The sequence below is a fragment of the Protomyctophum bolini genome (genome assembly GCF_963924005.1).
Source record: "Protomyctophum bolini genome assembly, chromosome: 22".
NCBI classification, from domain to species: domain Eukaryota; kingdom Metazoa; phylum Chordata; class Actinopteri; order Myctophiformes; family Myctophidae; genus Protomyctophum; species Protomyctophum bolini.
The window spans coordinates 11,854,609-11,869,343 of record NC_137883.1 but is presented as its reverse complement, the minus strand read 5'-3'; the positions used below and the strand labels follow the sequence as shown (position 1 = coordinate 11,869,343).

Genomic DNA, 14,735 nt, shown 5'->3' with positions numbered 1-14,735 from the left:
CAGAGGTCAGTATATCATAGTTATTCTATACTTATTTACTGTGAGTCTGTGAAAAAAAGTTATCCTCGTTTCTCATCATTTTGGACATTATGTACTGCTTCTCCACGGCTCTGTCAGTGACTCCACTCGTATTGTGATCACTGCTGTGCCCTGTCTTTGATTTACTTTTTCTTAATACCGGTACTTATTATGATTCCTTCCATATCAGATTCGTTTCAGGTAAAAGTCAATCTAACAGGAAGATTTGGAGAAACCCCGACTAAATACTGTAGCCTATTTACCTTGTTATGTCATCAAATAATTGATTTACTTTGATCTGCTTGATTGTTGTTTAGGATGATGGTGGCTGGACGGCTGTGATGTGGGCTACAGAATACAAGCACCTGGACCAGGTGAAGCTGCTTCTGTCTAAAGAGGCTGACATCAGCATCAGGGACAAGGTGAGCGTGAGAGTCTATTATGAAATCATGGTGTCACGCCTTACATACACAGTACAATCCACAGTGTTACTTTAACTCCAAAGAAGTACAAATGTCATCAATACATTAAAGTCAATGCAAGCCGAGTGGTCAAGCTTATGAAACTAATACATTTTTAAATAATTGGTTCAGGAAAATAAAATAAGTCATTCTTATATCACACGTTGTTTTCTTATCCGTTTGTGAGGGGCACTAGCCCCTCCAACTTTGTGTTCCCTGGCTTTGTGTGTGATCCCCCCCCCCCCCCAACTTTTTACTATGACGTAGTGGGTGCCCCCCAAAGGCACCCCTCACTTCACACAAGTTCATGTGGTTATTATGTGGGATTGTTCTTGTCGCATCTTCAGGAGAACATTTGCCTTCACTGGGCAGCGTTCAGTGGCAGTGTTGACATCGCACAGTTGCTCCTGGATGCACATTGTGACCTTCTAGCTGTCAACGTCCACGGTGACTCCCCTCTTCACATCGCTGCACGTGAGAATAGGACGGAATGTGTCTTGTGAGTACTGGATATGGATATGGACACGCACGCATGCACACTCACACTCAACCAGACGGTGGTCCTTGTGGTTAGAGTGTCCGCCCTGAAACTGGGAGGTCGGGGTTCGATCCCCGGCCGGGTCATACCAAAGACTGTAAAAATGATGCTGCTTGGCACTCAGCATCAATGGGTTGGATTGGGGGGGTCAAATCTACTAATCAAATGATTCCCGAGCGCGGCATGGCTGCAGCTCACCGCTCCAAGAGATGGGTCAAATGCGGAGAACAAATTTCACTGCGGTAACGTGTGTGACTTTCACGCACTCGCACTCTCACGCATGCGTACACTATACAATGTGAGTGTTTTTACTGTGTACATCCAAATTATGTACTTAATAATGTTGAGCATTACGTAATGGCGTTACTATGGCATACTATAGCACGCCGTTTTTCATCATTTTTGACGATTTGACAAAAATGAAAAAAACGATGGGTTATAGCCCATGTTTTTTGAAATTTTGAAAAAAAAGTTATCCTCGTTTCTCATCATTTTGGACCATGGGCCTGTAAATGAACAACACAAAAACTAAGGCACTGGTGTCGGACTTCTGGTTTACCGGAACGGGGTTCAACTCCCTGCAGTGCCCTACTCAATGTGTTGTATTTACCGGAAAGGATGGGAAAAATTAGCAAATTGCGGAGGATGGGAAACATTAGCAAATTGCGGAGTGTTTAAAAAAAACGATGGGTTATAGCCCATGTTTTTTGAAAAATTGCGGAGTATTGCGGAGGAATTGCGGAGTGTTGCGGAAAAATTGCGGAAATTGCGGAGGAATTGCGGAAAAATTGCGGAAATTGCGTAGGAATTGCGGAAAAATTGCGGAAATTGAAAATTGCGGAATATTGCGGAGTATTGCGGAGGAATTGCGGAAAAATTGCGGAAATTGCGGAGTATTGCGGAGGAATTGCGGAAATTGCGGAAAATGTGGAAATTGAAAATTGCGGAAATTGGAAATTGTGGAAATTGCGGAAAGCCGAAATTGGAAATTGTGGAAATTGCGGAAATTGGAAATTGTGGAAATTGCGGAAAGCGGAAATTGTGGAAATTGCAGAAATTGCGGAAAAATTGCGGAAAATACAAAACATTGAGCACGGCACTGCAGGGAGTTGAACCCCGTTCCGGTAAACCAGAAGTACCAGTACCAGTGCCTTAGCTTTTGTGTATTCAACTATTTGGGTAACATGTGAGCTTTATCCTCTAATTCATGGGCCACCGAGTGGCGCGCTACGAGCTTGTAGGTCTGCTATTTTTGAAAGATCGAAGAACGACTGACATTTTTAGAATCTGATCTCAGGTCAGAATGGGTTAATCAGACCAGTGTGTGTCCAGTGGAAACCTCGTATGAATCTGATCTCAGGTCAGAATGGGTTAAGAAGCCATTGTATGCACACCGGGCTCTCACACAGAAACATCCTGTGTTCATTTAATTCTAATCTGCATCTTTACCCTTTATCACTAAACTTTTTTGATAAACATTTTAAAACAGTTCAACTAGCTGATCTATATCGAAACTTTGTGAGCTTGTAGATCGGCTATTTGAACCATTTTAAAATAGTAAAAACTTGCAAAGAAGTTTAGGGAAAAGAGGTAAGGGGTGGCGCAAGATTGTGCAAACAATGGACCGTATTAAGGCGTTTAAGGGACAGGTCCATTTGGGTCTATTGTCAAACAACAAGGATTATGTCTACTTACCTGTGTGTACTGTGAATAATAATACCCTTGTCTCAGCCCCAATAAGTGACTAAGACACATTCTGTCGATTTATTATTTTTGGCAAACAAGAGATTTTGATTCTTTATTCTCTACAAAAATATCTCACAATAGAAAACGTGGTTTGAAATGCTCACAATTCCATTTGCACCCCCCCCCCCCCCCCCCCCCCATAGCCGTAGAGCTTTTCAATTCAAATATATGTCTCTATTGTATGTAAACAAATCTTAACAATACGAATAAATCCATTTGCCAAGTTGTGAGGTCTACAAGCCGTCTAAAGGCCCGTTTATACATTTGTCGCTTTACCCATCATTTTTTGTTTTTCTTGGCTGAGTGAATCAGTTGAAAACACTATCTTCACTTGTTGGTCATGTGACAAAATATAAATGATCCTTATTGTTCTCTGGTATCCTGCTATACAGTATCCGTCCTGGGTCTCCTCTCACCAAAGTACTTGAACGAAGAAAGGAAAGTGTCCAGGTGTGATGAAGAGGGACCCATGGTTATGACGGTGTTGTTGGGGACATTATGAAATAAACAAAATGCCTGGTTCTCCCTCATCCACAGTCATAGACGTTCCATCTGTGCCTCTCAGCAAAAACAATAGTTATCCGTTGCTTCCATAACAGAGAATTAAGTTGATGATTCCATGGAGATACAGGGGCACACTTTCCAGAAAGGTGTTGGAGCCCTTCCGATCTCTCCAACCAACCATTCAATCCAAACATCCATGGGACTATATTCCCATGGTATCGAAGTGTCCCAACTTCCCAAGTGTCCACTCCAACGTTACCCACAGGAACATTCGTCCAGTGGGTAAGACATGCAGACATTACATGACCAAAGCTTTTTTTCAGACGCTGTTCTAAACAAACATGAAGTGACCCCTTGCATGTGTTGTACCGAGAGTATAAGCTAATGCCATCCGGTAGGAGATATAGAACTCCACGGTATGTGTATAATATATTTAAACACTCTTTTGTTCCCCTGTCAATCAAAATGCTCAATCAGAGATTGCCGAATGCACTTTGACTCAATCAGAGATTCAGGGATTGCCGAATGCGCTTTATTGACTAGTTGCACTTTATCAAGGGAATGTGTGCAATATCTCTGTTTTGTACAGTATGTTGGGTGTTTCATGGTGTTTTTCCTTTTCTTATGTTAACATGTCTGTTATTTGTATGCAGCTGTGACTCCCAAGGGAGACAAATGGCAAGTTAACCTTGAACCGTGACTGTGTATTTGTGGGTGGGTGCTTGACCCTGCATGTCAGTTTAACCGCTTAAGCCTGGGCCTCTATACCAAAACTCCCTTTTCCCTTCTACACTAAATCTCTTTTCAAGCTCACAATGCCTCACATTAGTCCCATTTTCAGCAAAGGTTCCCCTCAGAATACTGATGCCATGGTTACGTACTGTAAGTGTTAAGTACTAGTGGATTCTTGGATTCTTAGCACGTTGTCTAAGTGCACAGAAAATGACAACTGGGTTTGTGTAGCAATATTCCTGTCTATTTGCCTATTTACTATTCACGTTTCTGATCTCTACCGTGCTTCATTCTATAGTGCCATTAAACATTCTAGTTCTAGCCACATCTATTCACCTGTTTTCTCTGCCATGTCTCAGCCGTGGTTTCTGTAAACCTGCTCTGTCTGTATGGAGAAAATAATCACGGAGCACCTTTTCATTCATATTTCCTAAAGGGATCATATCGACACGTTTTCAAACCGACGTACAGTAAATGCCTTCTCATGAAAAGGAAACGACCGGAATCCAAAACGATTGATTTCGCTCAGAGAAACTTTGTGAAATGAATATGTGGTCCTACAGTATGTAACAACTCACTGTAGTGTGTACTGTATGACACTGGCACTGTCAAGGTAGCGAGTCTGACTACCAACTCGCGGTAATGCACGCACTCCTCATAAGGCGCTTCGGATGACTGTCCACTAAACGTAGAAATAAATAACAGAGAAATAATAACAAAATGCTACGAATATACTTATAAGTACAAGATCAAATTGGTCCAGTTGTGGTTTGGGTTGAGAGGACAATGACCCTCCATGAAGGAGTCTCTAGGCCATTGCCCGGCGGTGCTCAGCCAACTGGCTGGACGTACAGTACAGTACAGTACAGTACAGTACTTCCTGGTTCAGTTGTTTTGACCTCCCCCTTTCCTTTGACATCATAGCAGTGAGGACAGGAGGAGGGCCAGTGACAGCGTCCAGAGCGGTGTCGGGGTCCAGAGGGGGGAGGGGGAGCGATGGACCCCCAGGGGGGAGGCCGTGTCCGAGGTGCAGGAGCACACCTCGTAGCCGTTCTCGGCGTGGTCCGGGTGGTGCTGCCCGTTGACCCTCGTCACCGTGCCGTTGGACTCCGTGTCCGGGGAGTCCGACTGCATCTCCGTGCACACCAGCCAGTCCTTAGCAATGAGCCGGGGATAGCCCACCTCCACCTCCATGTCGCTGGCCAGCACACGCCAGTACTCCTTCCCCTTGAAGAAGTAGGAGGAGCCTGCAAGAAGATGGAAGGGGTAATGTTAGTGAACGTGTGCGTGTGTGCGTGCGTGCGTGCGTGCGTGTGTGTGTGTGTGTGTGTGCGTGCGTGCGTGCGAGAGAGGGAGGGAGCACCAACAGAACGCATTACATACAGTAGGCTACTTGCACATGTTTATTTTACCTCACTTATTTTACCACTGAGCTAATAGAGCCTGACTACTTGCTCAAGGGATCAATTGAATCTTGACCATCAGGTCAACATTGGTATCAGATCCTTTGTCTCGGGGAGACATGACTTTGATTGTTTGATTGAAATATGTATTAACAGTAAAATGACGAAATGACAAAAACGATGGGTTATAGCCCATGTTTTTTGAAATTTTGAAAAAAAAAGTTAGCCTCGTTTCTCATCATTTTGGACCGTGGGCTATAGCCCATATCGTACGGCATACTATAGCGCGCCGTTTTTCATCATTTTTGAAGATTTGAAAAAAATGACGAAATGACAAAAACGATGGGTTATAGCCCATGTTTTTTGAAATTTTGGAAAAAAAAGTTAGCCTTGTTTCTCATCATTTTGGACCGTGGGCTATAGCCCATTTCGTACGGCATACTATAGCGCGCCGTTTTTCATCATTTTTGAAGATTTGAAAAAATGACGAAATGACAAAAACGATGGGTTATAGCCCATGTTTTTTGAAATTTTGAAAAAAAAAGTTAGCCTCGTTTCTCATCATTTTGGACCGTGGGCTATAGCCCATATCGTACGGAATACTATGGCGCGCCGTTTTTCATCATTTTGGAAGATTTGAAAAAAATGACGAAATGACAAAAACGATGGGTTATAGCCCATGTTTTTTGAAATTTTGAAAAAAAAAGTTAGCCTTGTTTCTCATCATTTTGGACCGTGGGCTATAGCCCATATCGTACGGCATACTATAGCGCGCCGTTTTTCATCATTTTTGAAGATTTGAAAAAAATGACGAAATGACAAAAACGATGGGTTATAGCCCATGTTTTTTGAAATTTTGGAAAAAAAAGTTAGCCTCGTTTCTCATCATTTTGGACCGTGGGCTATAGCCCATATCGTACGGCATACTATAGCGCGCCGTTTTTCATCATTTTTGAAGATTTGAAAAAAATGACGAAATGACAAAAACGATGGGTTATAGCCCATGTTTTTTGAAATTTTGAAAAAAAAAGTTCGCCTCGTTTCTCATCATTTTGGACCGTGGGCTATAGCCCATATCGTACGGCATACTATAGCGCGCCGTTTTTCATCATTTTTGAAGATTTGAAAAAAATGACGAAATGACAAAAACAATGGGTTATAGCCCATGTTTTTTGAAATTTTGAAAAAAAAAGTTAGCCTCGTTTCTCATCATTTTGGACCGTGGGCTATAGCCCATATCGTACGGCATACTATAGCGCGCCGTTTTTCATCATTTTTGAAGATTTGAAAAAAATGACGAAATGACAAAAACGATGGGTTATAGCCCATGTTTTTTGAAATTTTGAAAAAAAAAGTTAGCCTCGTTTCTCATCATTTTGGACCGTGGGCTATAGCCCATATCGTACGGCATACTATAGCGCGCCGTTTTTCATCATTTTTGAAGATTTGAAAAAAATGACGAAATGACAAAAACGATGGGTTATAGCCCATGTTTTTTGAAATTTTGAAAAAAAAAGTTAGCCTCGTTTCTCATCATTTTGGACCGTGGGCTATAGCCCATATCGTACGGCATACTATAGCGCGCAGTTTTTCATCATTTTTGAAGATTTAAAAAAAATGACGAAATGACAAAAACGATGGGTTATAGCCCATGTTTTTTGAAATTTTGAAAAAAAGAAGTTAGCCTCGTTTCTCATCATTTTGGACCGTGGGCTATAGCCCATATCGTACGGCATACTATAGCGCGCAGTTTTTCATCATTTTTGAAGATTTGAAAAAAATGACGAAATGACAAAAACGATGGGTTATAGCCCATGTTTTTTGAAATTTTGAAAAAAAAAGTTAGCCTCGTTTCTCATCATTTTGGACCATGGGCTATAGCCCATATCGTACGGCATACTATAGCGCACCGTTTTTCATCATTTTTGAAGATTTGAAAAAAATGACGAAATGACAAAAACGATGGGTTATAGCCCATGTTTTTTGAAATTTTGAAAAAAAGAAGTTAGCCTCGTTTCTCATCATTTTGGACCGTGGGCTATAGCCCATATCGTACGGCATACTATAGCGCGCAGTTTTTCATCATTTTTGAAGATTTGAAAAAAATGACGAAATGACAAAAACGATGGGTTATAGCCCATGTTTTTTGAAATTTTGGAAAAAAAAGTTAGCCTCGTTTCTCATCATTTTGGACCGTGGGCTATAGCCCATATCGTACGGCATACTATAGAGCGCAGTTTTTCATCATTTTTGAAGATTTGAAAAAAATGACAAAATGACATAAACGATGGGTTATAGCCCATGTTTTTTGAAATTTTGAAAAAAAAAGTTATCCTCGTTTCTCATCATTTTGGACCATGGGCTATAGCCCATATCGTACGGCATACTATAGCGCGCCGTTTTTCATCATTTTTGAAGATTTGAAAAAAATGACGAAATGACAAAAACGATGGGTTATAGCCCATGTTTTTTGAAATTTTGAAAAAAAAAGTTAGCCTCGTTTCTCATCATTTTGGACCGTGGGCTATAGCCCATATCGTACGGCATACTATAGCGCGCAGTTTTTCATCATTTTTGAAGATTTAAAAAAAATGACGAAATGACAAAAACGATGGGTTATAGCCCATGTTTTTTGAAATTTTGAAAAAAAGAAGTTAGCCTCGTTTCTCATCATTTTGGACCGTGGGCTATAGCCCATATCGTACGGCATACTATAGCGCGCAGTTTTTCATCATTTTTGAAGATTTGAAAAAAATGACGAAATCCAAATCTCTAAGGCCCCTTTTTCCACCAAAATAACTTTGGTCCTAGAACTGCAGGTTCCGTTCTAGATTCTTGGAACCATGCATGGTGTTTTCACGGAACCAGCGGAATTTTTTTGGTTCCAGTTCCAAACCAGATGTTAGGGTTCTGAACCAATACATTTCAGTGGAAACACTGAATATTGAACTAGTTCAATATCAGGTGGGAAAAAATAAACGAAACGGTTCAATCCTGGTGGAAAAGGGGCATCTAAGACTACAGGGGTTTAAGTGGTTACGACCGCTCACCATCAGACCACCTCATGGCATCGTCCAGGTGCAGAGGCAGCCCCTTCCACAGCGTGGCGTCTTTGGGGTAGCCCGGGTCCATCCGTCTCAGGTGGTCGTCGTAGCGCCAGTAGTGATTGTCCTTGAAGAAATAGGTCTTTTCGTTGTGCAGCCAAACGAAGGCCGCGTCCACCCCCTCAACGGGTAGGCCGAAGTCGCTGATTGGACGGGGGTATCCCTCCTCCACGTTGTTGTCTTTAAAGACCCAGTATTTTAGACCTGAGTGTCGGTCAAGGGCAGAGAGAGAGAGAGAGAGAGAGAGAGAGCTTAATAACTGATGCTGACTATCTACCAGACATTTTCTAATAATTGATCATTTGAGAGAAAGCACGGAAATGCAGAATGCCCGCAACACCTATCTAAAGGTTTTTTTTTTGTACCATTCACCAGAGACAAATCATTCACAATGAGAACTGAACTGAAGTTTTTGAGGTCGGTCAGGTTATGTTTTCAAACGTGCACATTCCAAACATGTAAATTAGTAATAGAATCAACATATTGGCGTCATGTCACGTCACTTTTTATGCCTCTAGGCCATTATAAGTCCCTGATTGGCTAACCCAACCCTGATTGTCCGAATAACATTTGTGCTGCACAGCAGTATAAATGGAACGGCTTGCATTGTTCCCGAAAGCCATTTAAGAACCAGGAAATCTCTGTTTCAGAGCTTGGAACAGCTTGCTAGCGTGTCTGACACGTATAGGTTGACATAGGTCTAGACTAGGGGACTTTAGGACAATGCTGTGTTTTGCACTTACTAGAGCTGGGAAATCTCTGGATCAGCTTTGCACATCCGTCAATCTTACGTTGTCTTCTTTTCATATAATGTAATAGGACGATTTGCTGTCACCGAGGCGTCAGCTAATGGGGATCCATTTAATAAACAAATAAACGTGGCCTGCGATAAGCCGGCACCCGGAGGGGCGGTCCTATAGTACCTTTAAAGAAAACGATCTTGTGGTCTCCAGGTCTCTCGTATACGGCGTCCACACTGTCCAGGTTGACTGGCAGGCCTCTCCAGAAACGATGGATCTGAACGGGACGCAGAGACACCAAGTGTTTCTCTCTGGTCAGACGCCAGAAATACTTCCCTACGTGACAGAGAAGAATAGGGTGAAGTTAAAGGTGCTTTAAGCCATTATGACATGGGTTCGATTCTACGGGAAAAAAAGTACAAAGACATGCACAATCCAACCCAAACTTGGGCGCAGCCGAGCGAGGAGTAGTATACAAGGATAAGGAATGAAGACGCTCGCACACTAAAATTACCTTACCTTACCTGTGGGCTCTGATGCTAGTGATACGTGCCTTTATTTGCACAAATGAATGACTGTGACGTTTCGAGCACAATGCTCTTCCTCAGGTCTGAGGAGGAGCATTGTGCAAATAAAGCCACGCATCACTAGCATCGGAGCCCACAGTGTGCGAATGAATGGCTTCATTCCTTATCCATGGGTTCGGGTTACTACAAATGCCTTCCAAATCAGTCATACTTTCAAGAAAAAATCACACCCGTGTGAACCGAGTGGTGCAACTCCCCTCTCTCTCTCTCTCTCTCTCTCTCATATTAGCAGGCAACAGTGCAGCACTGTCTCTCTCTCTCTGTTTCTGGCAAACAGCGCCCCTACTGGTACTCATTATACTGGTGCTTATTAATGAACACATAGGTGGGTGAACACATAGGTGAACACACGGACGCACGGACACGGACATTGCTGTTCCTTGGAGTGGTTGTACCACTCAAAAAAAGAAAAGACAAAATGGAGATCTACAAGCTTGCAGCACGGCACAAAGTGACAGACAATTGGAAATACTACTTAATAAATGTACTTAGTTTCCACGGCACACCATTTGGGAACCACAGCTCCGTGGTCCTGTTGGACTGGAGTTTCTCAGTTGCATGACTTGGCTCATTCTAGCTGGATTGGTTGTGACAACTAAGCACAGTTTTACTCAACCACTCAATGTTCTGTTCATCTGGTCTGAGAGAGAGCAAGACCACAGTCTGAATTAATGATCTCTGTGCTCTTGGTAAATGGTTCATTTACAGTATATATATGTATATATATATATACACCGGTAGCACCATTATCCAAAGTGCTTTACAATGTCCATTACATTCACCCATTCACACAGTGACAGCGGAGGCAAGGTAACAGCTTTCTCATAGGGGGCTAAAGGACACCAAACCAGGAGGAGCGTGGGATTGAACCAGGAACTTTCAGGAGTCTGACGTTTTTTTCTTTTCGGTACCACAGCATTTTAATGACGTCACGTGCGGCGCATAGAGCTATGAACCTGCACGTGCACAGCACAGCTATAGTGTATGAGTCAACTCGTGACAAATTAATTAATTCAAACGACCATAAAACAACAGGTAACAAGTAACAACACATTCTATAGCACCATACTGTGTTGATAATCTACTGGTTCCGACGTGTCAACACACGGTAGCCTATGTGCCGATACAGATACAGACTAGCCTACAGTAGATCTATACTATATTCAGCATGCAGCCAAACATAAAATTACTTAGTCTTTTAGTTCTACTAAAATTTTTTAGTGGGATATTGTTTAGTAGTTTGGTAAAAGGTGCCAATTTATTTTCTCACCTCCGTCTTTCAGCAGCCCATTGACTGGGCTTCCCAACAGACGCTACGCTTCTGTTATGAGGATTGGGGACGCGTTCTAGTGTGCACGCACGTGCACCCTCCCGTTCCGTACCTGCGCGTGCACGTAAAATGTTTTGGGGGTACCAGTACACGCCGTGGTACTGTGTTCTACGAGCATGTCACCACTGGTCCTCTCTCATTCTCTGTTCAACGCTCATTTGGTTTCACCTCGCCACCCTCACTCATTTCATCTTTGGGTTTAATTCCGTACCTTTGAAGAAGAAAGCCTCGCCTCGTATCTGGGCCACTGCATCAAAGTGACTGGTGCATCTGTCTGGGGCATCTCGTGCCAGTCTGAGAGGACAAGAGTGGGAGGAGAAGAGATAAGGATGGAGGAAAAGGATTGGCAATAACAAAGTGCTAGATCACAGAAAGTGTAGACACACCATGAAACTAACCCAGGACCTTAAGCGACCTATAAACACTGAACCTTATCGTCCCCAATATAAACTATATGTCTGGAGATCACTCGGGTGAATGGTGCTGTGTGCAGTGCACAGTACATTATGTACACATGGTACAGTGTGCTTGTGTGAGCAGCACTGTGCAACCAAAACCTGCGCTTGGTGGGGTCGTTCTAATGAGGGGCGTGCTTTAATGTATCGGTGCGCGCTCACTGCGCTGCTAGACATAACGGGACCGAGTGTTTAAATAATACAGCATGTATTCTCTTATACTGTATCCCAATCCTGTGTCATGTCATCAGCGGGCCTGGTATAGAGCCCTGAGGGACTCCAGCTGTTCAACATCAAGTATACAGGGTTAGAGTGGTTAAACCTAATTCTAGCTAGCCAAATATCAGAGCATGACATCAGCTCCTCCAGTTCATTGGTCTATATGGGCTGTCTAGTGCTTTAAACCAGTGGCAACATGGCCAGACTGCCAATGATGAGGCCATCGCCACCACAGGGGCTCCCTGTGTGAGCAAGACGCCAGTCAGCCTATCAACAAAGATCTCCATTCAGCAGTGGTGGAAAGTAACTAAGTACTGTACTTAGTTACTTACTTACAATTTTGAGGTATTTTTTACTTGCGCGAGCAGAGCGCAAGTACTGTTTTCGGCTGCGTATGTTGGTGACTCCCTCAGCCAATCAGGGATTGTGTCTTTTGATGGCACGCTCGGCCAATAAGGAACCACCCTTTTTACATAAACATACATAGTTATGTCATCAGCCAATCCCTGACTGACCAAGGGGGCCACCAAAAATACACAATATCTATACATATGTGGATGACGTAACCAATTTGAGTATCAAACGGACCATAACTTGATTGAGGTAAGTTGCGTGCTCTAGTAGGCCATTCATGGCCAACTTGTGTGCAAAGCGCAAGTATTTCCAATTTGAGCACTGTGGATGGAGGTGGAGACTGGCGAGAATCCCACAAAAAATGTTAGGGAGGGACTAGTGGACAAGAGATCCAGTAGAATATAATATAATATGCTGAATATAGTAGATCTACAAGCTCACAACGTGTCGCAGCGCAACATGTTGTGATCTTGTAGATCAGCTATTTTCAGCACGTGACCAGCCATTATGACAACATCAAGGCCCACCAAAATACATTTTAGTGGACTAAATCAACTGCAGATTTAGTCGACTAAACTCTTATGATATTTAGTCGACTAAAACTAGACTAACACCAAAACATTTCAGATGACAAAAAATATGACTAAAACTCAATTAAGTTTAATTCAAAATACTACGATATGAAAATGTGCTGTCAAAATCAACAGTATAGACGTACATGGCGTTGGACTTACAGAACAGTAGACCTGTTTACGGGGAGGTCCAGCAGCACCGGTGGTTCGGCCGTGTGGGAGTGTTGCTGCTGCGTGCCGTTGGTGTGCGACACAGAGTCCCTGACCCCTGGGGAAGGACATGGGGGTCAAAGGTCAGAGCTCTAATGACACAGAGTCCCTGACCCCTGGGGAAGGACATGGGGGTCAAAGGTCAGAGCTCTAATGACACAGAGTCCCTGACCCCTGGGGAAGGACATGGGGGTCAAAGGTCAGAGCTCTAATGACACAGAGTCCCTGACCCCTGGGGAAGGACACGGGGGTCAAAGGTCAGAGCTCTAATGACACAGAGTCCCTGACCCCTGGGGAAGGACATGGGGGTCAAACGTCAGAGCTCTAATGACACAGAGTCCCTGACCCCTGGGGAAGGACATGGGGGTCAAACGTCAGAGCTCTAATGGCCTGACCCCTGACCCCTGGGAAAGGACATGGGGGTCAAACGTCAGAGCTCTAATGGCCTGACCCCTGACCCCTGGGAAAGGACATGGGGGTCAAACGTCAGAGCTCTAATGGCCGCACTTCATAATCCGTCAACGTGCAATGGTGTGGCGCACCGCCGTTCTATAAGTGCACTGAAAATGTAGGGCTGTCACAACTACACATTTAAGTCAATTGTCACGCAAATGATTGCGATTAACGATTTAATTGTGTTTTTTTGCATTGAACATTGGAACGTTACAGTTTGTATTTGCGTTTGCCTTTCAGGCTTTGTAATCATAAATCACACAGGGCAGATATGACAAATAACTTAAATATACAAATAAATCACTGACACATTTAATCATTTTTTATATTTTTTTCTTTCCCAAAAAAGAAACGTACAAAATAGCAAAAATAGTTGATCTACAAGCTTACAACATGTGTTGTAAGCTTCTAGATCTGCTATTTCCGCTTGTAGATCTGCTATTTGATCTGTTTTTTTCCCAAATGTTTGAAAATGTATGGAAAATGTTCAACGTGGAAACAATTGATGATTATGCAAACATAATTATGATTAACTCAAATAATTGCGATTGGGCGATTATGTAATAATTGTGAAATGCACAAAAATAACCAAACCACAAGCTCACAACGTGCTGTGAGTTGTAGATCTACTATTTCCGGCATGCAGCGAAGGTATGTTGACCTTATTCTAGGTCTTTTGACAACGTACTAGTTGTCAAATTGAATCACAGCTGCATTGATTATATCCATCCATGTATAATATGAATAGTACCTCCCAGATTACTTTCTTTTCCTCCGCCTTTCCCTCTCATTCATTAACCTCTAGTTCTCCATCTCCGCATGAAATCAACCCTCTCTCCGCTTAATACTTTATGTAACGTTGCTCTCTCGGAGTCGTCATCTATCATCACTGTGCTGTGCGATGAAAAAAATGTCTTTGCAAGACTTAATGAGAATCAGAATTATAGGAATGTTGCACTACGGTGAACACATTTTCAAACTTCACCAAAAAGTACCCATTTTGACCTGAGATCAGATTCTAAAAAGGTCTTCTACATAGTTCTTCGACGCTATGAGCTTGTATAGATCTGCTATTTTTCAATAGCTAAAGCAGAACATAATGCTAACACCAAAAGCGGTTCCCGCACAAAAAGGACCTTAAACAACTTGAGCCCTAAAATAGCATATGTTGTGAGCTTGTGTAGACTGACCAGTTTAGGGTATAGTAACGTTTTGCCTCCCCTAGAAACTATGAGAGGGTGGGACTGGGGAGGGATGACGAGAGGGAGGGCTGGTTAAATAATTGGGCAGCAAGGGTTTTATTTTTAGT

General features: G+C 42.8%; 1 protein-coding gene across 1 annotated transcript in view; it reads right to left on the bottom strand.

The window, feature by feature from the left end:
- Positions 1 to 2,911: 2,911 nt before the first annotated feature.
- Positions 2,912 to 14,735, bottom strand: part of LOC308309957 (matrix metalloproteinase-17-like) — a 77,056-nt gene continuing 65,232 nt past the window's right edge. The window contains exons 7-11 of the mRNA XM_080755963.1: positions 12,926 to 13,031; positions 11,375 to 11,457; positions 9,430 to 9,582; positions 8,453 to 8,710; positions 2,912 to 5,246 (exon numbers count right to left, since the gene is read on the bottom strand). Of these exons, the coding sequence (XP_080612089.1) occupies positions 4,918 to 5,246; positions 8,453 to 8,710; positions 9,430 to 9,582; positions 11,375 to 11,457; positions 12,926 to 13,031 (929 nt within the window). The 3' untranslated portion in view covers positions 2,912 to 4,917. The remainder of the gene's footprint in view (positions 5,247 to 8,452; positions 8,711 to 9,429; positions 9,583 to 11,374; positions 11,458 to 12,925; positions 13,032 to 14,735) is intronic.